General features: G+C 38.6%; 12 protein-coding genes across 12 annotated transcripts; 7 read left to right on the top strand and 5 right to left on the bottom strand.

Annotated features, from left to right (window-relative positions):
• Positions 1-119: 119 nt before the first annotated feature.
• emc10 (ER membrane protein complex subunit Emc10) lies at positions 120-854 on the top strand (the record flags this gene model as incomplete). Its single annotated transcript, XM_056182766.1, has 1 exon — positions 120-854. The coding sequence occupies one exon, from the start codon at positions 120-122 to the stop codon at positions 852-854; it is 735 nt and encodes a 244-aa protein (XP_056038308.1).
• A 362-nt stretch (positions 855-1,216) lies between these two features.
• On the bottom strand, positions 1,217-3,382 carry pyp2 (protein tyrosine phosphatase Pyp2; the record flags this gene model as incomplete). The annotated part of the gene is made up of 1 exon (XM_056182765.1): positions 1,217-3,382. One exon carries the CDS (start codon positions 3,380-3,382, stop codon positions 1,217-1,219), a length of 2,166 nt encoding a protein of 721 aa, XP_056038307.1.
• A 1,746-nt stretch (positions 3,383-5,128) lies between these two features.
• Positions 5,129-5,543, bottom strand: mic10 (MICOS complex subunit Mic10; the record flags this gene model as incomplete). The annotated part of the gene is made up of 3 exons (XM_056182764.1): positions 5,129-5,262; positions 5,322-5,406; positions 5,502-5,543. 3 exons carry the CDS (start codon positions 5,541-5,543, stop codon positions 5,129-5,131), a joined length of 261 nt encoding a protein of 86 aa, XP_056037801.1.
• An 850-nt stretch (positions 5,544-6,393) lies between these two features.
• Positions 6,394-6,786, bottom strand: SOMG_03976 (yippee-like protein; the record flags this gene model as incomplete). Its single annotated transcript, XM_056182763.1, has 1 exon — positions 6,394-6,786. One exon carries the CDS (start codon positions 6,784-6,786, stop codon positions 6,394-6,396), a length of 393 nt encoding a protein of 130 aa, XP_056038311.1.
• Positions 6,787-9,092: 2,306 nt separating this feature from the next.
• On the top strand, positions 9,093-11,900 carry sec74 (Arf GEF Sec74; the record flags this gene model as incomplete). The annotated part of the gene is made up of 1 exon (XM_056182762.1): positions 9,093-11,900. The coding sequence occupies one exon, from the start codon at positions 9,093-9,095 to the stop codon at positions 11,898-11,900; it is 2,808 nt and encodes a 935-aa protein (XP_056037371.1).
• A 237-nt stretch (positions 11,901-12,137) lies between these two features.
• Positions 12,138-12,746, top strand: pnn1 (splicing factor; the record flags this gene model as incomplete). The annotated part of the gene is made up of 2 exons (XM_056182761.1): positions 12,138-12,548; positions 12,606-12,746. The coding sequence occupies 2 exons, from the start codon at positions 12,138-12,140 to the stop codon at positions 12,744-12,746; spliced, it is 552 nt and encodes a 183-aa protein (XP_056038309.1).
• Positions 12,747-13,596: 850 nt separating this feature from the next.
• pda1 (pyruvate dehydrogenase e1 component alpha subunit Pda1) lies at positions 13,597-14,817 on the top strand (the record flags this gene model as incomplete). The annotated part of the gene is made up of 1 exon (XM_056182760.1): positions 13,597-14,817. One exon carries the CDS (start codon positions 13,597-13,599, stop codon positions 14,815-14,817), a length of 1,221 nt encoding a protein of 406 aa, XP_056037387.1.
• A 396-nt stretch (positions 14,818-15,213) lies between these two features.
• etr1 (enoyl-[acyl-carrier protein] reductase) lies at positions 15,214-16,338 on the bottom strand (the record flags this gene model as incomplete). The annotated part of the gene is made up of 1 exon (XM_056182759.1): positions 15,214-16,338. The coding sequence occupies one exon, from the start codon at positions 16,336-16,338 to the stop codon at positions 15,214-15,216; it is 1,125 nt and encodes a 374-aa protein (XP_056038314.1).
• A 1,291-nt stretch (positions 16,339-17,629) lies between these two features.
• gpm1 (monomeric 2,3-bisphosphoglycerate (BPG)-dependent phosphoglycerate mutase (PGAM), Gpm1) lies at positions 17,630-18,265 on the top strand (the record flags this gene model as incomplete). Its single annotated transcript, XM_056182758.1, has 1 exon — positions 17,630-18,265. The coding sequence occupies one exon, from the start codon at positions 17,630-17,632 to the stop codon at positions 18,263-18,265; it is 636 nt and encodes a 211-aa protein (XP_056038313.1).
• Positions 18,266-19,076: 811 nt separating this feature from the next.
• On the top strand, positions 19,077-20,033 carry SOMG_03970 (NADPH-dependent aldo-keto reductase; the record flags this gene model as incomplete). The annotated part of the gene is made up of 1 exon (XM_056182757.1): positions 19,077-20,033. One exon carries the CDS (start codon positions 19,077-19,079, stop codon positions 20,031-20,033), a length of 957 nt encoding a protein of 318 aa, XP_056038312.1.
• Positions 20,034-20,544: 511 nt separating this feature from the next.
• On the bottom strand, positions 20,545-23,463 carry SOMG_03969 (malate transmembrane transporter; the record flags this gene model as incomplete). Its single annotated transcript, XM_056182756.1, has 1 exon — positions 20,545-23,463. The coding sequence occupies one exon, from the start codon at positions 23,461-23,463 to the stop codon at positions 20,545-20,547; it is 2,919 nt and encodes a 972-aa protein (XP_056038440.1).
• A 748-nt stretch (positions 23,464-24,211) lies between these two features.
• On the top strand, positions 24,212-26,971 carry gyp51 (Rab GAP Gyp51; the record flags this gene model as incomplete). Its single annotated transcript, XM_056182755.1, has 1 exon — positions 24,212-26,971. The coding sequence occupies one exon, from the start codon at positions 24,212-24,214 to the stop codon at positions 26,969-26,971; it is 2,760 nt and encodes a 919-aa protein (XP_056038441.1).
• Between the last annotated feature and the right edge of the window lie 507 nt (positions 26,972-27,478).

Raw genomic sequence — 27,478 nt, 5'->3', positions numbered from 1 at the left:
CGTAATTTTTCCAAACTTTAGAACGACACAAGAAAAATCAGCTATGATACTGATATGCCTTCTCCATCAAGCTAAAAGTTTTCCTACATAACGATCTATTTTCGATTTTTCTACATAACATGACTCCTTGGCAGCATGATTCTCTAAAAAACAAGTTTTTTAAAATTATTATCTGCCTAGCGTCTATGCAAATCGCTTTAGCTATTCAAAAGATTCCTATTGTCTGTTCCATTACAAACGACAAAGGCACCCAATATTTTGACCATGGTTCTATCAGCCTTCCTGAATTAACATTTGATATTGTGAAAAAAGAATTTGATTTGCAAGAATTTGAAACATCCTCCATTTTACGATGCGGTTATCGAAATGAAAATTCTGGCCACTGGCCTGCAGGTACTAGTTTCTATAGACTGGGGCAATTGCTAGAGTCACATCATGCTTATAAGGATTGTTTCATTTTACATACCTCAAAGAATGCAGCACCGGATTCGCTGAGCGATGTCGTTCAGGTGGTTCATAGCTTCAAACCTATAGCCAAGGATTCAATCAAAGGAACCAAACCTGACATCCTATTAATGTATCCGGATTTTCCTGAGCCTGTTTTAGTTTCCCCCAAACAAAAGTCCCAGGTACCTGTCTCTACAGCCGCTAAAAAAAGGAAGCGTCCTTTGCCCAAAGACGTGAAAACAAAAGGTAAATCCTCAGAGGCGAACGATGACACTGAAGACACAGAAATAGTACCAGAGGAAAAGACATTTTTACAACGTTTTGGCCTATATCTTATTCCCATTTTTTTCTTACTTCTAGTTGGAGCCTCTGGGGGATCCCAATCTTCTGCTACTAGCAACGGGTAAAAATGACCTTATTTGAAGTTCGAACCATAACAAAATTTATGAAATCTTTATTCAGTCTATTCTGTATACCTAGTTTTATGCTTTTTATGAACAGCAGTTTCTATATGTTTATTCTTGTTTTTTGTCGTACATAATAAATAATGATGATGATGATAATCACATGAATGAAAATATAAATAAAATGAATCATAACAACCACCTTAATCAAAGTCAAACTTTTAAGAGGAGCAACGGCGCCAAAGAATGCAAAGCCGTCACTTATTCAAGCACAGAGACACATATAGGCTGTGCTCGCAAACTTTTTCTGTTTTTTTTTTTTTTTTAAAAAAAAAAATTTAAGAAACTTAAAAATTATTGTACAGTTATAAACCACACCCTTCCTTCTGGCTCATTTCAATATCCAACGAGGGGTTCGATAAATGTTTAGCAATGGAGTATAAAAATCGAAACTGATTGAACGTTTGTACCATTTTCATACGATGACATCGTAAAGTATTAACCACTTGAAATACGAGATCCTGAGAATCCTCCAAATTCGCCGCCTTTGGCAACGCACTCGGAGGCATGCCAACTAGCTGAGCAAGCGCAATGTACGTTCCGGTACGTCCAACACCAGCTGAACAATGAACAAAGACAGGGCCAGTATTTGAAACTTTGTTAATGTACTTTACAGCATCAATTACCTTGGTTATTGTACCAGGGCACCCTCCATCAGTCCAAGTACGGAACCAAAAATGTCGGATAACTTTGACTTCAGACGAATTTCGAAGACGAAGAACACGACATTCTAGCCGAAAATCATCGAGCGTTGTTTTCTCTACTAACTCCACATCTAATGTTGGCGTAATCTGCATCGGTGAATGTGTAGTGTCAGGCCAATACAACAAACATTTTTCATTTCCCGCCTCAAATAAATCTGTCAGCATCACAATAACCCCATCAGAGCCTATGTTATGCCAGATCATTTCCCAAAAATCTACTAGGGTATCGAGCTGCGGGGCCTGACTAGCTATGTAATGATTAGGTTCAAAAAATATATGCGAAGCATTAATGTAATCAAAAATTTCATCCTTGTTGTGTAAACGGACACGGGTTTTGTCATAGGGCACAATATCTGTGTAGCGGTTTTTACGAATCAAAAGGACATTCTTGCCAGACGCTAAACAAGACCAATCTGATTTTGCATCATTGGATAGTATACGTCTTTTTTGCTCGAGCTCTTCTAAACGCTTGAATTTGTAGTATATTGAAGCTGTATTCAAATCCGCCATCATTTCCGCTGGAGGAGGCGTGGCTTGTTTGAAAGATCCCCAAGGATTAGGAAAAGTATTCTTATTTTCAGCTGTAGAGAATACTCCATCGAAATCCTTTCCAAAGGATGGTTTATTCTTTCTTCGTAAACTACCAGGCTTCTTTGGCAAAAACCTCTTACCTGCCCTTGGAATATTTTCAGAGAAATCTTTAGGCTGGATTTTTACAGAGTTTGCGACTTTTTCAAAAGTAGCATTTCCAGAGTTTTTTCTAGGAACCTGTAGATGAGCAGGGGAATGCTGGGGTGAAGCAATACTGTTGTATGAAGAAGAAGAAGAAGAAGAAGAAGAAGAAGAACTCCGAGAACGCGTCACATGAGGCCGCCTTCGGGGGGTTAAAGGAAATGAGAACAGCGAGCGCAATGCAGGTCTAGACGAAGGGGACTTTTGAGGCATGGAGGGTGATAGCGGGTTCAGTTTATTTTCAACCGGAGTGATCGGGTTAGAATAAAAACGGGATACCGAAGGAGATATCGGCACATACGGAACCTCATATGGAGCAGGAACAATAGCGTTAGTGGAAGGCATTAGCTGAGGTGTATGTTTTTGAGTATGCGGAGATCTGGGAGAAAGAGTTGCAGGGCTAGCAAAGTTTTCGAGGCCCGGAAACTCTAACTGATTTGAACGTTCGGTAAATGTATCTGATGTAAGGGAAGGAGAGAAAATGGGAGTCGGAATTTTGATGGGGACGCGAAGTGGAAAACTATAGTCCGGTGAAATTGTTGTGGAAGCGGGAGTGGGGTCAAGAAACTCAAACGCCTTTGTTTTTCTTGGCATAACGGCATCAAACATACAGTAATCGATTGACTGTGATGGACTATCATAGTCGATTTTCTGAGGGCAAGATTTGGCGAACTCTTCGAATCCTGAGGACAAAACATAAATGTCATTGGAATAGCCTCCACGACGGAATTTATCAACAAAATCATGAATACGATTCATACCAGCAATTGCAGCATCGTATATGAAAAGACACGACAGATCAATTAAGTCTGTGATCTTTATGGAACCACTGAGGCATGCAAATGCTTTACCAATGTCAAAGGAAGGACGGCGTAACAAAGCACTTGGCAGAGACACATTGATTGCATCTTTAATATGACCACGGATATAATTGGATCGAAGTCGAAGATCAAAAATGTGTACATATTCTGTACGGCCACGTCTGGCAGACTCTAGCGCCTGATAAAATTCTTGACTCGAAAGTACACGAAGCATTGTTTTGAGACAGACCCGTTCACATCTCAGAAGGGTCAAACCCAAGATATCTCGTACTCCTTAAAGACAGCCAGCTCCAGGGAAACGGTGGCGTAAATTCTATTGAACAATCTAAAGTTTCCTTCAACAAGAAGCCTCTAGAGCCTTTATTGGCTCAATTACAATTAGAAAAGTGAAAAGACGCGTTCCAAATGGGTTTTTTGGACAAACGGAGGAAAACCTGGCGGCCTCAATCTACGATCTAACAATTTAGCGAGCACTTCTCAAATTCAAAATTTTTAAAAGAAACAATGATATTGAAGGTGTCTTCTCACCAGGTCACCTTATTAATATCTCTTTTTTACAATTCTCGTACGGATTTACAAATTGACAGTGTAAAGTCTGTAAGAATTGATGTGGAAGTGTACATCTTATATACTCATTGACGTCAATGTTTGTATCTCGCCAAAGTTTTAACGCCAACCCTAATATGAAGAATGATGTAATGCAAAGGACAATGTAATGTAAACAAAGGAGGACGTTGGGAAGAGAACACTTTTTTGATGTTCAAAATCATTCTGAAAATATAGAATTTCAGCATAGTTTAAAACGAAAAGTAAAAGAAAAAGAGTTTTTTTGTTGGCTACCTACCAAAAGTCGAGATCTCCATCACCTTTTTGTAGGAGAAGAACGTTCTGGGAATGAATGCCAAGCGTATTACCGACACCACTGACTGACTGGGGTAAGCTCCCATGTGTAAATAGAAAACGGGACAAAAAAGACTGGAAAAATAAAGGAAAAAGAACAAAGAAAAAGAGTTATTTTTTTATCACGGTTACAAGCAATGTCAAGAAAAGGCGAAAAAGTAAGACGTTCGTAATCTGCCTGTTTTTGAGCGAAAAGATTCATTTCGGGGATAAGTAAATAAACAAACGCAATAGTGTTGTCCTTCATAGGGTCAGCAATGTAAATGAAAGGAGGTTCTTTACATCATTATGTGAGGTATATTAAGGATTGATATTTGAAACGATTCCATAAAGCTGGTGGTTGAAAAAGACGTATGATAGGATCCTTACACCACTGTTTGAAGGTACATCAGCGGCGAACGTTGTGGGAATAATCTGGTTTGACATAAACGAAAAGTACAAAAATGTCGCTAGACAAGACAAAGACAGGCACTTGATATGTCGAGAATCATCCATAAAAGTTTCCTACAATAGTGTTGTTTGTTTCGCTTTTTGTTATGGTATGTCTTGGTATTTTTAATTCACGAAGGCAAAACGAGTAGTCGGTCAGAAGCCTTGGAATGAAGCATCCAGGAGAAAATATGGAAAATGAAACCTCCGACAGCAAGTAATGTATGGTGAGGAGGTATGTATGTTTATATGTGTATGCTGTTGGCTAACCCAAGGAAACCGACATAGATGAGTTTCAGATTTTAGTTTAGATGTGCTTTCGTTTCGATTCAATTTCAATCGTTTGATAGTTTCGAACAAGCAATTGTACTTCGTTTTAGATTTGATATTTTTGTTCTTTTTAGATAAACATATTTCCTCAAGAAAGTAAAGTTTCATTTCGTCTACTATAGCCTAAGTCTTGAATTAGTTGATAATGGTCGTATGCACGAAGCAAATTGACTACAGCCGTAGACATCGTCAATACATAAACACTACAAAGTAGACCAGCATTCAAGTTCGGGGTAGTAGAGTTGTTTACCAAAGATGGTCATTGAAAACCAAAGGATAAACAAGTCTTTCGGAACATTCTTTACTTTTTCTCTTCATTCGTAACAGTTTGTAGCTCTTGATGAACGGCAGGAAATGTTTTGAGCTTTGCATTGCAATCAGCATAGGCTTTACCAAGACCAAAGCCCAAACCTCCCCAAACAGGCCATGCAGCACCTAAAGATTAAGATGGTTATTACGAGATACAAGGAAAAGGAACAATTTCCCAAACTTACGACGAAACATAATGGCAGAACTAATAATACCAATGCCGATACCTACAGTGGATTGGACAACCATGTTGGAAAGGCATACATCCCACTACAAGAGTTAGTACATCATCTCCATTACAACCACAGAAAAGGAGCCATCTTATGGTCTATAGACCAAATCTGGTTTTAAATACAACCACCTACCTTGTAATTCAAGCTTTGTTCACTGGAAACGGGTTTTGACATTTTGGAAGAAAAGAAGAGTCAGAATAGGCCTGGAAAAGGAAATACAGAGTTTTTAATAGGATCAATAGGATCAAGAAGAAGTGAGAAAAAACAATGAAAATATACCTAAATTATGAGTGAAAGGGGAGAAGTGGGTTTTTTATGGTGGAAGTCTATCCCGTGCAATGCATCCACTGTTACATGGAAGTAGGGAAGGTAACATACGTTTGTTACTTAAAATGGTATTTTAGAAAACAAAAGGTCGACCCGCTTTTGTTGTATTTTGCTTTGGGAATGCGTAGAAAAATAGGAGTGTAAGAAATCGTCAGTGATTTTTTTTGTTTTACGTAAAAAACTGGTAGTAAGAATAGTTTACTGAAGTGTTCAACGACGAGGTCTGTACTTGAAAACTATAGTATGCTTATTGATGAGTGTCTAAATATACGAAGTATGAAGCACAAAATCCACTAAAACGAAATCGCAAAAATCTGCGAAACTATATAAAAAAAAAAAGATATAGGATGAACAAAAAAGGAAAACAACCGGCAGACTTGGGAATTATACGCACACAGTAAAAAAGGAATGAAAGTAAACTCCAGAAAAGAGACGTAGAATCCCTTAACATCCAGAATGATCAACTGTGTGCAAAAATCAGGAATTTGAAAATTTTCCAAAGGAGAGATAAAAACAATAAAATAAAAGAGACCAAGATGAATGACAAAAAAAGAAAAAAAACTAGGGAAAAAACCAGAGTAAATATACTAAGGAATATAACCAATGCATAGGATCATAATGTTTCGATCTGAATAAGAATTATAAATAACATGGTGTATGCATGTCGAATCCGACACAGTCATTTAAGGTAAGGATTCTATAAGGAAGAGGACAAAAAGGCAATTGGAGGTTGTACAATACATTCGCTCGCATCAATTTCATCACGAATGAGAGAGGAAACATTCAGTTCTAGTATATAATTTCCTTCTTTATATTTTTCTGATGGTTTGTATGCGAGTACATATTTCCAACCTACATTCGCGTGGCATCGACAGCAATGTACACGACGGACGATATATTTACCGGACAGCATTTCTTCAGTGACCGATTGCATTTCGATCACATTTTCTATTCTCTTTATGAGAGCTGCACGACCATAACGGCCAGTATAGTCACGACTGATTAAATGGCCTTTAAACGCAAGGTGCGTTTTGCAATGAATGCAAACATAATATTGACTCGTAAGTCGTAGAGGGTAATGACGGCCCATGAATATGTAAAAATATCGAAAATAAAAAGCACGAAGGAATAAAAGACAAAACCAAAACTCCAAAGAGCAAAGAGCAAAGAAATCCAAAGGAAACCTTCGGTGGCAAAGTAACAAATGCAGATTTTCCAATTCCGAAGGTTTTCTCACAAATTGCAGGAGAGAATTATTCTAGACGTAGGCCTACGTCTTTAATGAAATGAGATAATTTAATAAAGCACCGTCCGACCAAAGAAATAATCCTCAAACTTGTTAACCAATGCGCGCACGAATGGTATTGGGAAAAAGGGAGGAAGCCCTAAAAGAATTCAGCAAATATTAATACAATTCGAGTCCAATCGTTCAGATTGTTAACGGTTCGTTTGTAGCTACAAAGGTGAACAAACAATGGCAATTTTTAAATTATTGGCCGACAAATGTATACGAGCCAAAGTTGTAAGAAATTGGGGATTAGAAAAACTAAAAAAAAAATCAGTAGTTTAAAAATATTTTAATAATTAATCCACGACTAAAACGGATGAATCCTTGCACAATGGCTTAAGAAACCCTTTCGTTAGTTAAATGAAAAGTGGGCGTTGTATAAAGGATGCTTTCTACACGATTAGAAGCTTGAATATAGTCCCGCGCGTATATTTTACCGTAGCGCTATTTAAGATTCTGTTTCGGTAAATAATAAAATCTTATGGAATCGGGCGATACATGACACAAGATTATTTAATAGCATTGTAATGTGCGTGAACAGTTTTATTGCTTTGACGCCTTGGCTTGCTACGAAATTCTGAAAACGAATGTATGACAAATCTTCTGTAGAAATCGGAATTCACATGCTGTTCAAGTCTTATGTTATATATCTAGCTTTCTGTAAGGGTCCAAATTTCTAGTTCTCAATTTTTAAACAGGAAATAAATACGAAACTGTAGTTCTCATTTTGGGGATTTTTAAAGAGCCTTGGTTTAGGCGTTCCAAGTTTAATCTTTTATGACAGCGTTATCTGTCTCATCCATGGATGTATATGTTGTAAAGGGATAGAAAAAGGTACACTTGTAGTCTTTTCGTTTTTTGAAAAAACAAACAAGGCTTTCTCTTGCTATCCCATCCTAATTGCTTGCTGGGCAATCCAACTTCCAGCTGATTATGTAGGGGGAGTGAATTGTAATAAAGAAGCAAGCCATCGAATCTATCTAAAAAGGACTAGCAAATGAAGAAATTCTTTTTTGGAAAATACTTTAACTTTACTCTCCCTTGGTTCCTTCGTGTCTGGCAGTACTGTATTGCAAAACATGTCGGAAAGACGTTGGTTTCTTTATATATTTTTTATACAAAACAACAAAGTTTGTGAAAACCTTTCAAAAGAAGATTTTCTAGGGAATTTTTGAAGCTTTTTTTTTTATTTCACATGTCGCCTTTTTTTGGTTTGTTTACATTACATCATTGTTGACATTTCTAGGAACAGAGCAAAGCAAGAAAAGCTCGTAGGAAATAAGCAGCTTTTCCCTTTCTAAATTTTATTCATTTTCTATAGTTTGAAAGGCGTGTGATCGTTTGGCAGTTTTTACTCTTCATGTACGATATCAAATCAATGGACGCTGATCATCAAATGATCATGGACGAAATCAAATAATTTCCAGATGGCAGTTTTTAAAAAAAAAAGTTCATAATGAATGATTTTTAACAGTGTTAGAAGCGTATTGTAATTGTATAACTCTCGCCTCACCTTAATATCATACTAAGAGATTAACGTAACATTACGACGTAGCGTCTCCTTGCGACGAAGGCTTTCTTTCCTGTTTAACCCTTCCCGAAACGTCTTTATTTGTGTTTCTGTTTCGGCTTGGTAATTACCATTCGCATCCTCTTCTTTTTTTTGCTTTCCATTCTTTTTTGAAATCCTTAAATTCTCCTGGGTGTCTGTTGTTATGCTCTAGGAGCTTTTACAGTATTTCTCTAAAAGAATTGGACAAAACTACTACAATCCTCTTTTTACCCTTTCGTTTTCTGCAGGAAAATTCATTTGCAATCCATTTAGTTCTTGGTTTCCTTCTTATAGGCAAATAATTTTCTGGTTTTGTTGTTTCTTCTCTTTTTCACTCCATTCTTCTGCGTTGTCCATTCATGATTCTCTCTCATGTCTTTTTTTCTCTAATTAATTAAAAATAAGTCGTTCTTCAGCTTGTTTTTTGCATACTGTATCCTAAAAGTAATTGTTTACTAAATCGGTTCGGCTTTCTCTGGGTCTCTAAAAAAAGTTAAACCAGCATACATAAATGCTTTATATTCGTTTTGTTCAATCGTTATAGAATAGGCTTACTATGGATAATTTATCTGGAAAGCCACCTTCCTCAGCTTTAAACTCCCTTTCTGAATCCGCTAATTGTCCCCCTTCTCCCTCGAGCCGGAAATCAAAAACAAAGACGGCTTTCCAATCTGCATTTCATCGTTCAAAAGGAAAGCGCCCTCCAAGACTTACCGTCACTTCTGATTTTTCCGATGGTTCTCTAAACTCACCCGCCCTATCATCACCGGGTTATGCCTTAGACTCATCCTCCGAATCAGAGCATCGTCCAGATTTTAGCACATCTAAAAATATTTCAAATCGTGTCTCTAGTGCATTAAAATTGACGATTCCTAAACGCTGGAAACGCTCCTCAAAACCAAACTCTCCCCAATCTGCTTCAGCCCATTTACCTACTGGCTTCCATCAACAGCCTTACCATGCTAGAACATACTCTCCCGAAAGAAACCTTCAATCCTTAAATCACTCTTCATCTTTCCCAGCTCAGCCATTACCTAACCTCGACTCTCCTGCTTCCGTTGCTGATCTTCCAGATTCTTCACAGCAGCGTAACACTTTAGACGAGCTGGCCGCTTCCACTCTCTCCATCCTTCCGCTGCAAACCTCCAAAACATCTTTCTTTGTAGGGTCACCTTCCCGTTCCTCCACGGAGTCAAATGGCTCCTACATATTCCGCACCAAATCTTCAAATTCATTCTCTTCTAGTTTGAGTATCCCTAGTCCAACATCCAATCGGTCGGCTAATTTTGATGAACATGGTCCGTCCTCGTCATCTGAACTAAATACAATAAAATTGAGTCTTTCTGATTTTTCTCTACCGTCGGTGGAGTACGGAGAGACCCCTATCGCTTTCTTAGACCGACTACAAGCTTCTGTTCCTGCGCGATTTATGCCTGGTCTTCTTTCACAGTCCAACCACTCGTTTATGAAGATAGCTTTACGAAGGTACTTGTCTGATCTGCCTTTAAAAGAAATAGCACTTGATATGGCTCTTAGGAAATTTCTTGCTCTTTTTATTCTTCCTCAAGAAACCCAACAAATTGATAGAGTCTTGAGCTCTTTTTCAGATCAATACTACCATTGCAACCCATCATTTTATGAGTCTTCCGATGAATGTTATATTTTAACTTTTTCATTAATGATTCTTCATACGGATTTCTACAACATAAATAATCGTCAAAAGATGACGAAAAGCGAATTTATCGCAAATACGAATTTGCCCAATATTTTGCCTGAAATCTTGGAATGCTTTTATGATAATATTACTTATACTCCATTCGTTCATGTTGAAGAAGACCCTAGTTCGTTAATTTCACCTGCTGGTGAAAGAACCAGTTTTTCTCAACGCTTCAGCGATTCTCAATTTCGCTTATCCAAAAGAAATCCACTTGCTACCGAAAGCCACTTTGTGGGGATTGAGCGACAGTTAACAGGTTTTCGACTAAATTTGCAGTCTATACTTCGTTATGATCAACTTGATGGTATTCCTGTTGCTGATAGTTCGATATGCCCAAATGCCAGTGAACATTATAAACAGTTTATGACTGCCCCTTATATTCAAATAGTCTCCCATCGTTCTCAACCTCAAGCATTCTCTTTCCATTTTGCTCCCGAAACGGAAAGCGAAAGCACAAATCCAGCTGTCGTAAACATAAAAGTTGTCAAGCTTGGAATAGTCGTTCAAAACGAAAGGGCACGAAAAGAAAAATTAGTTTCTGGAAGAGAAGTTGGCGTAATCTTGACAAGTTCTAAACTAATGTTTTTTAAGAATCTTTCGTGGATAGAGGGCTTGATTTCACAGTTGCAAGAGTTTCACAGCTCTACTAGATCTCCACCTCATTATTTTACTCCTTCTTTGACATCTCTTAGTCCGGATTATATAATACCGCTTTCAAATTTGGTTGCCTTTACTGAAAAGAAAAACGACACTGACGGCAGTTATTCCTTTATTATAAAACAGAGAAATTCCACGACTTACGTGCTTTCTACTGAATCAGAGCATGAGATGAACGACTGGATACATAAAGTAAATTTCGTTAGCGCCTTCGCCACGTCCGGCATAGCTCCCAGAGAAAAGCTTTGTTGTGTAGATCAATCGGATACTAGCGTCAAAGCTTCAGTGAGCGTTCTCCCGGAAATTGAAGAAGACAAGGAGGCTATGACGAAAGTATCTCACGAGACAGGATCTGAAATGCTAGAATGCTCAAAACTTCGGATTTTTATTGTTCAGAACAGAATCTGTAAGTTGGAAGAACGTCTGCAAGAAGTGGAGTCTAAGTTTATTATTGAGAAGGGAAATGTAGATAATCTGTTACGTATGGCGCCAATTCAAAGCCGAACGCGCGTTCGTCTTGTGCGCGCCGCGAATAATTTGCGAAAAGTCTTGCGAGTGCATATAATTGAGCTTTGCAAACTCAAATCAAGCATTAAAGTATTAAAGGAGGATTTGGAGTTGGATAATCATTTACAACGATATCTTCATTCGGTCTTTCCTCCTCCTTCTTCAAAGAAAGAGAGTTCGTCCACTGTACTGTACCCGTCAGGATATGCCGGTGATCGGACACTGTCAAACGCTTCCAAACGAAGGAATCAGTTGAGACTCGGAAACAATTCGGACTTGCAGAATTTACGTGCAAAATCTTCCGAATCGGAAGCGCTAGATGTTGATGTTCAAGACAAAATCGAAGATACAAGCTGTCCGATAGTTAAACAGGATATCGTCACTTTCAATGGCCAAAGGCTGAGTGTTGTGGAGGTCCCTGATGATTTTGTTCCTGGAAAGCTTGCTCAAGAAAACACTCAGTCAGAAGCTATTATCCGCTGAACACTTAATGTATACATCGGTCCCATAGCAATAAAACGAAGACTCAATGATTTTATTTCATAGCAAATAAATAAATAAATATAAAGTATTTATTAATTTTACATAATTATCATTTAAAAGTTTTCAATGATCGAACTGTGGAATGTCAAACCCCATTGATATAATATTGCATATTTCCAGCTTGAACACGAAGACCACAATTTTGGTACCTTGGTCATATCTGAAGAAATTAGAATAATGAATGAAAAGGAGGAAAATATTGTGAAAGAAGAACATTTGTCAAGAGAAAACAAGCCAGATCAAAGCAATGACTCCATGGATATAGAGAAGAATGAAGGATCAACAGACCATAATGATCATCTTGGAAAACAGCATTCGTTAGAAGGAAAAGAGCCCCTTGAAAATAAAAGAGGTAAAAGAATGTTTGGCGCTTTACTTGGAACTCTGGGTAAATTTCAGAAGGAAGCAGAACGTGAAAACCAATCGCAAACACGCTCAAGGCGAGCTGAGCTGGAAGAAAAAGTAGCCAAGCGTCAAGAAGAAGAAAAAAAGGAGTTAGAGTTACAGGAGAGTAGAGAGAAAGAACAAAAGGAAAATGAAATGGTCGAGGAAAGGAGGATTGTTATGGATGATTTAGAATTGGACTTGGTATGCTAGACTTCTTTGCTACAGTCAAACATGTGCAAAATGCTAACTGGATTTCAGAAGGATTTAAAACAAACACTAAAAAAACAAGAATCTACATTTTTGAAGACAAACACCGAACCTCGCTTGTATTATAGACCTTATTATTTATTGCCTAGCCAGAAAGCATACTTGGATCAAGTTAAAGAAGAAAAGGACTAGTGCATTTCTGAGGGGAAAGAAATCTCTTTTTTTTTGTGAGTTATATTTATTGATCGTTTGGTGTTCGTGCCCTGTGAAATATCAGTGATCGCTAGAAGAAAAGCAGAATGTGCAATGGGCTGAAGCTGGGATTTGGAGTATAATTTAAAGGAAGCAGATTGATGTCTAGCAGTGAATTTTATTTTCAGATCCAGTACTTTGATAAAGACTTCGTTGTTCCAAGGGCAAATTAAATTCCTACTTTAATGTCAGTCATATATTCTACCTGATGACGGTTGATATTATTAGAAAGAAAAAATTTATCGAAAAATAGTTCCAAAAGTATTTCTGACTTCCAACGTGAGCTACTTTATGGTGAAGAAGTACCAAAAACGATTTTGTATCTGCTGAACGAAAACAAGACGAAGGAAGCATTTGGCTTCTTTATCTGTACACTTTTGATATGAGGCTTCGGATTTTACTTCTTTTATATATACATATTTATCACTGGGACACTCCATGCAGAATTCGCTAGTATCATTTTTTTTTTTTTTTTTTTAAGTCATATCAAGCTAAAAAATAACATAAAAAAAATATTTACATATTCAAAAGTAATCTATTATTTTTCTAGGTTTATATTCGAGTCTCAGAAAATTGGATCGAGTATACTCCTTTATCTGTAAATACGGTTTCTTAGCTAGTATTGAACTTGACCTTTCCCAAAAGCACAACCACTACCAAGTAAGTAAAAGGAGGTTCAATTTTTTAAAAAGAAGCTTTTGAATTATATTTTAACACGAATAGCTATCTTTTATTTTAAAATAACAAAAAATTTTATTAAATTGCTGTTGGTATATCTAAAATAAGAAATATGGTTCGCGTTCCTTTGGCAGCGGGAAATATCTCTAAAGTTCTTTTGAACAGCCAGCTCTCGCATGGTTTACGTACTGTTACCACAGCTGCAACTGCTTCTAAGGTTGATCCCTCGATCGTCCCTGAAGATCGAGACAAGCCTTTCCCTGTCCAACTTCACGATGGTGTCTTTGAAGGTTACAAAATTGACATTCCTGCTATGAACATGGAAGTTACCAGAAACGAATTAATGGATTTGTATGAAAATATGGTTACTATTCGTCGTCTTGAGCTTGCTTGCGACGGTCTTTACAAAGCAAAGAAGATTCGCGGTTTCTGCCATCTTAGTGTTGGCCAAGAGGCTGTAGCTGGTGGTATGGAGAGTGCTATTACTCGTGAAGATAGCATTATTACTTCTTACAGATGCCACGGTTTTGCCTATACTCGTGGCTTACCACCTCGTGCCATTGTTGGTGAATTGATGGGCCGTCAATGCGGTGCTTCCAAGGGCAAGGGTGGTTCTATGCACATTTTTGCTCCCAACTTTTACGGTGGTAACGGTATTGTTGGTGCTCAAATTCCTTTGGGTGCTGGTATTGGATTCGCTCAAAAGTACTTGAACAAGCCCAACGTCACATTCGCTCTTTACGGTGATGGTGCTGCAAACCAAGGTCAAGCTTTTGAAGCTTTCAACATGGCTAAGCTCTGGGGTCTTCCCGTTGTATTTACTTGCGAAAACAACAAGTATGGTATGGGTACTAGTGCTGAGCGCTCTTCTGCCATGACTGAATATTATAAGCGTGGCCAATACATTCCTGGTCTCCGTGTTAACGGAATGGATGCTTTAGCGGTTAAGCAAGCTTGCAAGTTCGCCAAGGACTACACTGTTCAAAACAGCCAACCTTTGTTGATGGAGTTTGTCACTTATCGTTATGGTGGTCACTCCATGTCTGACCCCGGTACCACTTACCGTACCCGCGATGAAGTCCAACAAATGCGTGCCGCTAAGGATCCTATTGAAGGCCTTAAGCGTCAATTGATGGAATGGAATGTTGCCAATGCCAATGAATTGAAGAACATTGAAAAGAAGGTTCGTTCTTTCATTGATGCGGAGGTTAAAATTGCTGAGGAAAGCCCTTTCCCTGAACCTACCCACGAGAACTTGTATTCTGATATCTATGTTAAGGGAACAGAGAATATGAATGCTCGTGGCCGTAACACTTTGGAGTGGAAGAACTAGCAAAATCGTATGCTTATGAAAATCTTGTAGAAGCAACTTTAATTTGTGAATTAAATGAACCTGGCCTCTCGATCCATACATTTGGATAATTGTACAGTATCCGGTTTATTACGTTTTGTCTAAACTTTGCGAAAACAAATGAGGACCTATTTGCAGATGGTGTTAAACGACTATGGATAAGGTTGGCCGAATTGACAATGGTTTACTGTTCAAATGGATAGCCTCGTTCTTGCTATATGAAAACAAGGTATAATTTCTAGGATAGTACGATAATTTTAGCTTTTTATGATATATTAATTCATAGAGTAACTGAACTGATAAGGTAGACAAATATTACTTTCATCACTGTATTGTTCGTAGCAAAATGGGTGGTAAAATAGTTATGCATACAAATGCCTAGTCGTAACGAAATTGAATGATAGATTTTCCATGTTGATCAATAGCATCCAAAAATGTCTCGTAGAAAGTTTTTCCATCGGCGGATTCGGGAAGATCAAAGAGTTTTGTGTTTGTAGAGCGCAAAACACCATCCCTAATGAGCTCTTGGATTTCAAGGACAAGGGCTTCGTATTCCTTAGGATTTTCAGATTTCCACTTGGTTACCCAGAATCCGTGAAATTGAAGATTTTTGAAAATCAGCAAGGAAACAGGAACAGCAAGCGGCTGACGTGACATACCTCCATAGGTTGCCATGCTAGCTCCCTCGTTCATGTACTTTGCCATTTCAGTAGCGACTCGACCACTTACACAATCGATACCTAGCTTGACTTTACCGCCTTGAGTCCACTTTCCAACGTTTTCCTTCATCCAAGCACGGTTCATGAGTTCCTCGTCGGTGATTACGACAGCAGCGCCCATGGAATACAGCTTTTGTTTAAGTTGGTCGACGTCGGGACGATTGCGGATTACGTTGATGCTGTTATAACCAAAGTGCTTTGCAAGTTGGATAGCAGCGATACCTACCATACTATTGGCGCCATCCTGGATGAACCAATCGCCCTTGTTCATGGGGACGATTTTCTTTAGGAGGCAATAGGCGGTACAAGGGTTGACGGTAAGTGTAGCGGCTTCGACGATGCTAGGGAAAGCAGTTTTATCCAAAGCAATTAGCTGATTGGAAGCCAAGTTGTTACGGGTTCTCCAGGTACCCAAGTTTGTCGACGCCATAACGGCCCATTGTCCGGGTGTATAGAGCTTTTCCAAGTTTTTACCGACGCCGGTGATTTCGAGAAGACCTTCGTTGCCGGGAACGGCGGAGGGTTTGGAGGGAGAGACATCATAGGTAAAAGGAGGTCGTGAAGGATATACACCTTGAATTTGGTTGATGTCGGATGGATTAATTGGGGAAGCTAAGTAGCGAACAGAGACTTCATTGTCAGAGCATCCGGGGAGCGGATAACTAGCAGTACGGAGGACATCGCGAGGGTTCCCGAATTCAGAGAAAACCATGGCCTTGGCCAAGGTTTGGGTTGGGTTGCTTGTCATGTTGGAAAATTGACGAAATGCTTTGGCTGCTAGCATTCTAAAAGGATACGAGAAGGGAAACCGAGATTATAAACGATACAAGAAAAATAAACTGTCACTACCGAAAATTCTTTGGAACCGTGTGCTTATGTAAGACCTCTTTCAATGATTGAAAAATGCTGACCAATCCAAGGTTCAACAACAGCAAGCTGATAAACGAGAAAAAATAAAAAAATAAAAAAACAAATTGTGTCTGACAAGACAACAAGAATGTACAGTAGGAAAATAAAACACTCTGGATAAGTGTGTAGAAACAATGCCTATATGACGAATCCAGTTTTATTCTTTTAGCTTTTCGTTTGTGTGATATAATTATATAAGTGCTTCCAATATGGTTTCCCAGGATATCCCAACCCCCACTTGTTTGCCATGTGGCTATTTGTCTCCATCCCACTTAGTAACGAGTGGGATGGAACTTTTAGTAGGGGAAAGGACTAGTGGGATGTATGGGTTCAATACGTTACAAGGCGTAGCGCAAAATGTTTATGTTTCGTTAAAGAGGATAACGCATTCCACAGGAAAATAGTATAACAACAAGGAATCCAGATGTTTAGGACAAACAGTACATTGTTATTTGAATTTTTCACTTTTAAATTCTTCTTTGTAAATGCTTGTGTATTTACTAGAACGACGGTTTGTTTACATTTTTTCGGTGGTGCAAAATCTAGAACCAATAACAAGCCACGTCTGGTCCCATGTCACCTGGAAGTGACGGAAGTCGCGGAGCCTCGACGAATGGAAGATGTCGGAAAGGAGTCAAGGGTTGCAAATCACGCTACTCGGAGATGGAGATCAAAAAAAGCGAACCAGCGTAGATCCGGAAGAAAAGGATCGACAAGGTAAACAAAGCCGAGTCGGCTCGTTTAGGAATTTCCGGTCACAACGTTTGGAAAATCGGGTTTTCTTGATGAAAGCACTTGCAAGATGGGAAATAGAAGAGAAAAATCCGTTCCACCTTCTCGAAGAAAATAAAACTAGAAAAGAAACTTTGTTGTTTGTTGTGCCTTTTAGATGCTCCAACTTTTTTATCTGATCAACTCCTTCGGGGATGCGCTGATTTTCACGAGAGGGAAACGAGCCGTTGCGAAAGATTAGCGGCGGGGCGGTTACGCCATGTTGGTAAAATAGAAGAAATCGCGAAGTGTCCCGCCCTTCCCTTTCATCATAGGAAATAATCCGAAAAAAAAATGTTCCGAGGATTTCTATGGGCATTGGTATATAAAGGCGCTGACCCCAGGCGATAAATTTCCAGCTACAACCATACAATTTTTTGGTCGTAAATAACAATATGTCTTCTGAAGCAGCTGAAAACGTCCTCGTCCTCGTCCGTCACGGTGAATCCGAATGGAACAAATTGAACTTGTTCACTGGCTGGAAGGACCCTGCCTTGTCCGAAACTGGTCAAAAGGAAGCCAAGCTCGGTGGTGAACGCTTGAAGAGCCGTGGATTCAAGTTCGACGTTGCTTTCACTTCTTCTCTCCAACGTGCCCAAAAGACCTGTGAAATTGTCCTCAACGAAGTTGGTCAATCCAACTTGGAAACCATCAAGGACGAAAAGCTCAACGAGCGTTTCTACGGTGACCTCCAAGGTTTGAACAAGGACGAAGCCCGTCAAAAATGGGGTGATGAGCAAGTTCTCATCTGGCGCCGTTCTTACGACGTCGCTCCCCCTAACGGTGAATCTTTGAAGAACACCGCTGAGCGTGTCTTGCCTTACTACAAGTCTACTGTCTTGCCTCATGTCACCAAGGGTGAAAAGGTTTTCATTGCCGCCCACGGTAACTCTCTCCGTGCTTTGATTATGGATTTGGAGGGTCTTTCCGGTGACGAAATCGTCAAGCGTGAACTTGCTACCGGTGTCCCCATTGTCTACCGCTTGGACAAGAACGGCAAGTACATCTCTAAGGAATTGATTGACAACTAAATGCCGTCACGTTTTGTTTGTTGATAGTAATTAAATGTAATAATTGTGAATGATTACCTATGATGTTTTGTGTTTCCTATAGATTCTACTTTTACTAGTGTTCGAAATATTTATGTAAGAAAGTAGAGTATGTCGATGAGAAAAGTTACAATGTTACCTTATGATGTTGTGATGTTACGGTCATGGAAAACTCCTTCGTTATAAGGAAGTTTTTTTTAAGGTGATAGGAAGCGAATCAGCAAAAAAGTAAAAGTTTTCTAAGCGAGGTATGTCAAACGTTGGTCGTCGCTGCTGTTGAAATAAATAAAATAAGAGAAAAAAGTTTCCGACCTGCCATAGCAATGTTGCGCTCTTATTCCCTCTCAATCTATTTTTCAAACAAAAGTGATTCTCTGTCGCTCACCCCCAAGGAGAAGGAAACTAGAGCTGGGAATCCCGAGAAAAACGAGAGAAGAAATGAAAAAAAAAAAAAAAAAAAAAAAAAAAAAGCGGCATCGACACCAATAGAAACAAAGGAAAGTAGCTTAGCTGAGCTGTTTTGCAAGCCAAAGGCGAAGCATTCCTCTTTCCAGAAACGTTCAGTACCGTTCCTTCGTTTTCAGTCTCATGATTGCAAAAGTTCCTTTCAATTCCTTCAGTTTCGGTTGTCTCTCCATACCAACATGATATGGCGTCATAATTGCGTTGGATTGCGATCCCAAAAAACATATATATTAGACTGTACCGGCACTCTCTGAACCACAGCAAAATACGAAATCAAAGAGAGTCATAGAATTTTGAACCTTTGTTTGACTTATTTGCTTTATAGAAAATGTCCGTCGAAGAATACACCAAGAACGCCAAGGAGGCCACCTTTACTCTCCAAAACGGTGACAAGATTCCCGCTCTCGGTTTGGGTACATGGCAGTCGGAGCCCAACCAAACCAGAGAAGCCGTCAAAACTGCTTTGCAATACGGCTACCGTCACATCGATGCTGCTCACATCTACGGCAACGAAAATGAAGTCGGTGATGGCATCAAAGACAGTGGTGTCCCTCGTAAGGACATTTGGGTCACTTCCAAGTTGTGGTGCAACGCCCACACCCCTGAAGCCGTCCCTGTTGCTTTGGAAAATAGCTTGAAGGAGTTGAAACTCGACTACCTTGATGCCTACCTTATCCACTGGCCCGTTGCTTTCAAGACTGGTACTGAAAAGTTCCCCAAGAATGGTGACAACATTATTTTCGAAAATGTTACTATCGAAGACACCTGGAAGGCTATGGAGAAGTTGGTTGCATCCGGTAAGGTAAGACATATCGGTATCTCCAACTTCAACGAGGAAAACTTGGATCGTGTTTTGAAGGTTGCCAGTATTAAGCCTTCCATTCACCAAATGGAACTTCACCCTTTCTTGCCTCAAACTGACTTTGTCGAAAAGCACAAGAAGCTCGGTATCCATGTTACTGCTTACTCTCCTTTTGGTAACCAAAACGCCATCTATGGAACCGAGATCCCTAAGCTTATTGACCACAAGAACATTAAGGATGTCGCTGCTTCCAAGGCTACCGGTACCAGCGGTGCCAACGTTGCTGTCTCGTGGGCCATTCATCGTGGTACCTCTGTCATTCCCAAGTCTGTCAACGTGAACCGCATTAAAAACAATTTCCAATTCGTCCCTCTCTCCTCTGATGAGATGAAGGAGATTAACTCTATTGATATCCGTAAGCGTTTCAACCAAAGTTTCCCTGGAACCAAGGTTTTCACTGGTTTGCAGGACGGTAATATTTAATTCAACTAGATGACATGTTATGAATTAGTCGAAAATTAATGATTTTGATGCTTTCTCTTTTGTTATATAGAACTCGTTTCTCGTGAACGTCCTATTGCAAGGAAATGTAGTGTTGGATAGTTTGTTGCAAAGTAAAAAGACATCTTCAAAAGCCGGGTGCTAATAGGCAATCCAATGCCTTCGTTGAAGAGCGTAACAAAAATGGGGATTAAAGTGCTTCATTTCGAGTTATGAATCTCTGTTCCTTTGTTGTATCGCGAGCTTAGAAAAGATATGCAATGTAGCATGGTCCTTGATTCTTTACCCCGTGTATTTCGTTTTTAGTTTCTTTTACTTTTTTTTAAGTACTTAGCAAAACATATATTCTTCTTATTTTTTGAATCCCGTTTATTAATTCCCATACTGTACACTTAAATATCCAACAAAAACTAAACGTGAAATACCGTGTTTTTTACCCTAGCCAGAAAAAAAAAAAAAAAAAAAAAAACGCTCTAAGTAAAAATACCTACAATTACAATTTTTCGTTCCAAAGTTTGGGCTTCTTTTCTTCCCCGTTAATTCGCTTTACCAACATTAACAAATCTTCCAAGTCATTGACGATTTCCTCAATCACTTGGCATTCAGCATAGTAGTACAACACCCCTTCATTGCCATGGAGCCATAAAGCCGCCGACAATGCAGTCGGGCTGGATTCGTCAGAAACGTATGTGTCGTCTGGATTATCGCTGCTAAAGCCAGTTTTAATCTGAATATCTTTCATAATGGCTTGCCTCAAATTCCAATGAGCGTTCCGCGAAGATGGTAAGAAATACGGCACCGGCGATTTCACCATTATACTATGAGATAAAATATACAATGTTAGCGATATCGAAGCAATCAAGCTTTTTCGATATCGAATAACATTTTCCACTACTTCTTGGTAAAGATAAGGCCCAAAGCGTGCTCTTACCTTATTCAATATCACCAGCCGTCCGGTCATAATACCTAGCTTGTCGATAAGTTGCTGGAATAGCTTTCCTGGAAAAGGTCCCTTTAGTCGGAATTCCATGTTGGTAAGTAATAAAAGATCACCTGCCTTTAGCAAATGGAATACAATTTGGTTTTCCATATCATCGCACAAACTTGTGCTCGCATGATGTGTCGAGCTCAGCATATATTCTGACATTGTATTGTACAACTGTAAATTTAATTGACAAGCCTTTCCAATTTCTTTGGTGAGAACACGTCGAGCAAGATATGGAAAGACCACAATATTTACGACAATAGCCATGCCGATACCAACGATCACATCCAGGAAACGGAATACAGCCAAATGAAAAGAAGAACTCTTATTCCCCAAGTAAGCCCCATACAAAATGGGTGGAAATGTGATATTAAAAACCGTAGCAACGCCAGCATAACTGGTACGAAACATGATATAGCAAGACAGCCAGGATACCAAAAACGTAAGGGAAGCAATAACATAACTCCAACCACGACTAATTTCCCATGCCACGTATGCATAAACAGCACCAGATAAAGTTCCCAAAGCTCGAAAGAACCCAACGCGTAAAGTAGCAGAAACAGTAACCTCTAACACAAACAACGTAGAAATCAGGGCCCATTGTCCGTTCCATTCTCCATAATCATGAGCCGTAGACTTCTGAAAGGCCACTATACTCAGCAAACTAATTCCAGCAGCCATCTTCAAACCATACTTCACGTCTTTCGACTGTATAAGCCAATGGCTCACTTTCCATAATCGGCTACGGAACCTTGGCAATCTCTTCCTGACTTTTCCACTAAAACTCAGACTTTCCGTGTTTTTACTATTATCCTCCCAATTATGTTCTTCACCACGAGCTACTAATTCTTCAACGGAATTTCCGCTATCTGGGATATCATGAGAGGCAAAAGGAGTTGAGAGAACGTGAAGTTCATCATGATCTCTTCCCCTTTCCTTGAGTATGCTGAATGTATGGAAGTAGAACTTCCGTCGTTTTGTGCGAAATTTTTTCAAAAACAATAGCTTAATTAAAAGATTTCTTATCTCTTTCGCAACCTCAAAAAGGTTAAAAATGTAATACGAAATTGAAAACACATCTTCATCAGCAGCAAACATGTATAAGCCAGTAAAAGTTCGATTATTTCGACTAAGTTCAAATGCCATTTTGATAGCATTTCTTATAGTCTCATTTTCTTTTATGTTCTCTTCACTTAAAGAGGAAATATTTTCCAAAATTTGTTCGTCTGGAACCTCTGGTGATGATGAAATCAACCATAGCAAAACGCTGCGGGATGTTTGCAAAGAAGCCATGAGTCGATTAGAAATATCATTCACATTTTGTGAAAAGTAGTCTAGATATATTTTGAAAACATCTTTACTTGGTTGTGGTCTAGGACTCGAATGAAGAGTAGGATTACCTCGTAAGCGAAAATGCGGCGTAAACAAATCGGAGTCTATTCCATTGAAAGAATCCCTCAAAGAATAAGAGCTTGATTCTGAAACCTTGCTTTCAGCATGATTGTGGTAATGACTAAAGTTGAATGCTCTGTACAAAGATACACACGCCGCGACATTTGCAGACATAGCAAGAGACGTACGGTGTAGTACGCTTTCTATGTCTTTAAGAACACCTATAGGGATGAAAGAAAAGTTCAGCTCAAATTGAGAATTTCGAAGATCCGAGCTAAACTTCTTGAGACGGTCTCGGAGAACAGTACGATAATTAGTAAGGCGATACTCTTCTGACGAGGAATACGAACTGGAGGATGTATCGACTGAAGGGAAAAATCCCTGAAGACATCCATTCAAACAATTCATTAATTCATCTAAATAAGAAAGCGCGGAATTTCCCACCAAATCTGATGCCATTCTAGTTGGAGGAATAAATAATGAAACCAAAAACACCACACCTGCTGCTATTAGTGATGGGTAAACAAGACTAGTATAAAAGGAAGAAGGAACAGTCTTTCCGCGGGGATCGATCGTCATTAGAAAACAATCTATAAAAATCCACATAATGCACATGCTTCGATACCCATATCGGCTACGAATATAGCCTGATATGAAAGAACCTACGGTAAGAAAAATTGCCAAAACGGCTGCACCCGAATAGCCATTACGATTTGCAATGACTGCCAAAAACTTTGAACCAACAGCCCAACCTAAACCAATAATGGTCCCTAACAGGGATTCATAAATTATTTCTATTTGGCCACCTACAGTGGCTTGAATGGGATAAAACAATGTCTGTATGGTGATAATGAGAAATGGGTAATTACCAAGTTTCCTGCTCAACGGTCGAATAAGGACCAAACATTGACATATAAACAGAGCAGCCACTGGTTTTAACAGAAGATAAAGTGTTTGAGCAATTGATTTCCATCGTTGCGAATTAAAGAACTGAATTCGGTGCAAGTTCAAGTTTACTGCGCTTAATATTCCCATGGATTTCTACAACAGCCCATAAAAACAAGAAATGAACAGTAGGAAAATTCGACGAAAAGGTTTTCCCGTCAATTATTAATGCGATCTGTGAGGTACGGAAAGTAGACAATAAAAAGATGAGAAAGAGGGTTCTTACAGCTTAGAGCATGCTTATTATGCCTTAAACAATGTCAGTTTTATGATCAATGCATGAATTGAGAATTCAGTACATACAGCGAAAAAAACTACCAAATTTTTCTCTGTAATATATACAGAAATCTTAATATTCAGATATAACCTATATGATGATGAATACTAAAGAGTTGCTTTTTGAAAAAGTGTTCTTGAGTAGTGGTTATGTATTTGTATGATATCGTCGTATTCCAATGTAAACAAAACACATTGAAGCGGCATTGGGCTTTCAAACAAGTGCAAAATAGTTTCAATTTGTCTAAATATAATATTATGATTAAGTAAGATAGTTCAAAAAACAATGAGTACACAAATGATTGTATTTGATGCTTCTAATAAAAAGTTTCGTTTTGTTTATAATGATGGTGACAACCAAAGGCAACAAGCAGACATCCATCTTCACAACAAACGACAAAGCATGGTCAATGAGAAACCTGATGAAAATACGGTGAAAGCAGATGAATTTAATGATGAAGTGAAAGGTCTCACAAATGATTCCCATGATGATTCGGTACCAAACGGCGATTCGTATAAAGGTGGAAATCATTCATTCTTTGATACCAATAATGTACTAGAAATGACTGCTCAAGACTCTTACGATGAATTTTCTGATGATGTATACGATGAATTTGATAATATATCAGAAGCTTCAGCAGACGAAGGTTTGAAGGCTGCTGAGAATGAAACTTTAGATGAACCGACAGGAGAAGACATGAAAGAAGATGATACAAGGGAAGTGGATTCAAAAGAGTTGAATGGATTAGAAGACGAGAACGCTTCTGATTCAAGACAGGATAAAGTTACCACTAAGGAAGACGGCGTGGATCAACCAATATTAGAAAACGGCTTTAAGTTTGAACACGGAGAAGATGAAACAATTGAACAGAAAGAAGAACAGAACGTTGCTGACCATGATGCATTCAAACTCTATCATGACATGCCCACTACTACAGAAAAACAGGAAGAAGCGAATGAAGAGGATCCCAATGAACATGAAGCAAAACTATCGTTTGAAATAACAAAAGGTAATGAGACTAAAATGAAAGATGAAAGCTCCTCCATTGCTGAGAAATATGATGAACCAGAGAAAGGATTAACGTCTTCAGCGTCTTCTTCTAAATCCGCTGTCAATGCATTTTCTTATGATCCGCAAATTGCTAGTCCTCAAAATAATGAAGTCAATGGCGATAGTGCTTTTCATGAAAAGAACTCTTCTGAATATCCAGAGGAATCTTCAAGAAAATCCTCAATTGAATCGCAAAAATCTTTCGCTGAAGAAGCGAAAATAGAATTGAACGGTGATCTTCTTCGGGAAAAGCAACAAATGGAGAGCGCTGAAAGTCGTGAGATGGAAGCAAGAATGAAGGACTTGTATATTGCTTCAAAGGAACCGGATACACCGGCATTAGAGTCTCTTGAAACTGAAGATGCCAGGCCTCAAGTTACATCATCTACCCTTTTCGTAAATTCAGCTTCACGAATAGAGCCTTCGGAACATGTCGTTGAGAACCAGGAATCTATGAGTTTTCCAGCAAATACAAATGTTAATATCAGCAGTCCGCAACCGACCAAAGATGTTTTTAAGGATTACACCGAAGATGAATTACCTAGCTTTGTACTTGATCCTGCTTCTGATACTGCAAATTTGAATGGTAGGTTTTCAAAACAGGAACTTTATACTACATTAAGGTCTCCTAAAAGTATAAATAATGAAAAATCTGACAGCAATGGCGATGCTTTGGGACCAAAAACAGAGCTTTCTCATGGTAGACGTGATTCGTTTTATTCCCGAGCAACTTCCCCGGTGTCTTCTGCGATTTCTTGGTTCAATTCAAAACGTAGTGATTTGAGTCCGGAGAATTCTTTAGTTGCTACATTCTTTTTGGAAGAAATCCTTGAGAAGAATGCTTCTTCTATCGATGAAAACAGAAAAAAGAAGATCATAGGCTTCTTAGAAAGTGAACATGACATAATTCCTTCAGATGTGTACAATCTTCTGCTTGAATTTATTGAAAATCCGCTAGAAGTGTTAAGGGAAAAGTCGGAAAAGATCCAACGTTTGATTTTCAGTCATGAAATTCAGGGAGCACATACAGTCTTATGGAAGTCCATCTCTGCTTGGTGCTCTTTTGATAATGAGCGTGAGTATTTTGATTTAGAAAAGAAGAGCTGTGAGTCTGATAAAGCTATATGCAAAGATTTGGATAGAACATTTCCTCCTCAAACCTTGAAACGATTTTTTTCAAACCGTGGCCAAGAATCTCCCGATACCGTTGCTGATTCTATTGCAAATTTGCACCGAGTTTTGAGATCTCTTGCGAATGCTGTCCCTGAAGTCGGTTATACACAAGGAATGTCCTGGATTGCTGGCTCTCTTTTAATGTATTTGCCTCCTCCACAGGCCTTTTCAGTGCTCGTTCTACTGTTTAAGGAATACCATTTACAAAGCATTTTTTCTCCTGAGTTGAAAGGTCTGGGTCGTATCATGCATCAGTTTACTCGATTGGTGGAAGATTTCATGCCCGCATTGGCTGTACACTTAAAGAAAAACGAGATTGAGACTTGTTCTTATGCTTCTGAATGGTTTCTTACTTTGTTTGCGTATAAGTTTCCTCTAAATGTTGTCGCCAAAATTTACAATATATTACTTTTTTACGGTTCTACTATTTTACTGAACATTGGTCTAGGGTTGTTAAAGAATAGTGAAAAAAGCCTTTTGCTGTTAAATAATGATGAACTTATAACATATCTGAAGGACGATATATTTTCTTCTTTTATGTTGGGGGACGAGACTGGCCAATACGATAGCAACAAAGTGTTACAGTTTGCTTTTACTTTCCAAACCTCAAAGTCAGCTATAGACACTTATGGTAATGAGTATGATACGTGGCTGAAGGCTCAGAAAGAAGTCGATGTGCAATTGGAAAATGCAAAGAACACTAACAAATCATTGAATGATCACTTTTCGACGTTGAATGAAACTATGTCTAAATTACATGCTGAGCACGAGAATATGAATGGTATGCTAGTTGAAGAAAAGTTGGTTTTAAAGCGACAAGCAGAAGAGCAAAGTGAGATGGAGTCAAAGATTTCCTCGTTACATAGTCAGCTTTCAAAAATCAAGTCCAAAGTGGAAGGGTCTTTCCAAGGTGAAATGGAAGCCATAATCGCTGAAAATCTTAAAATTATGTCAGAAGGTCAAGTATTTGAGGATGAACTTTTCAAAAAGGAAAAAAGACTTGCTGAAACAAAAGTCAATTTAGCTACAATGGATGGAGAGCATATGATGGCATTGCAAAAATGGAGTCAATTGATGAATCGTATTAATAAAGGATAGTGGAAACATAACGGCTCCATATACTTTATCTGCAATTCTACTGCATTTCATGCTAGTAAAACCTCTACATGAAACATGAAGACACCTTAGATGGCAAAGCAGCCCAGTGGTGTTCATTTACCTATTCGACACCAAAGATGAATAATTCACCTTATTTGTTTTTATGTGAACGTGTTTGAAAAGATTAATTTCTTCTTATTTTTGCGATTTTCTCCCGCCAACCTTACTAGGTAAGCATTGATACTTTTAACGAATGTAACTTGAAGGTTTCATAATTTATTCATTGATCAATTCCCTGTTTTTATTATAGCTATAGCTTCAAAAGGTATATTATATAGTTGCTAGCGTTTGATTTTCTTTGTAAATTCATATTCTAAATATATACGCCGTAAAGGGTCTTTAAAAGGCCCTTCGGTATAGCAACATCTAAACTTGTATTATTGTTATGCTTTATTATACTAGTTTCAAGTTACTATTCCAATTTCTATCTTGTCTACAAAGTACTAA

Source organism: Schizosaccharomyces osmophilus, chromosome 2, assembly GCF_027921745.1.
Source record: "Schizosaccharomyces osmophilus chromosome 2, complete sequence".
In the NCBI taxonomy this organism is placed as follows: Eukaryota; Fungi; Ascomycota; class Schizosaccharomycetes; order Schizosaccharomycetales; family Schizosaccharomycetaceae; genus Schizosaccharomyces; species Schizosaccharomyces osmophilus.
The sequence above is the reverse complement of the archived record's forward strand: the minus strand, read 5'-3'. Positions and strand labels throughout refer to the sequence as shown.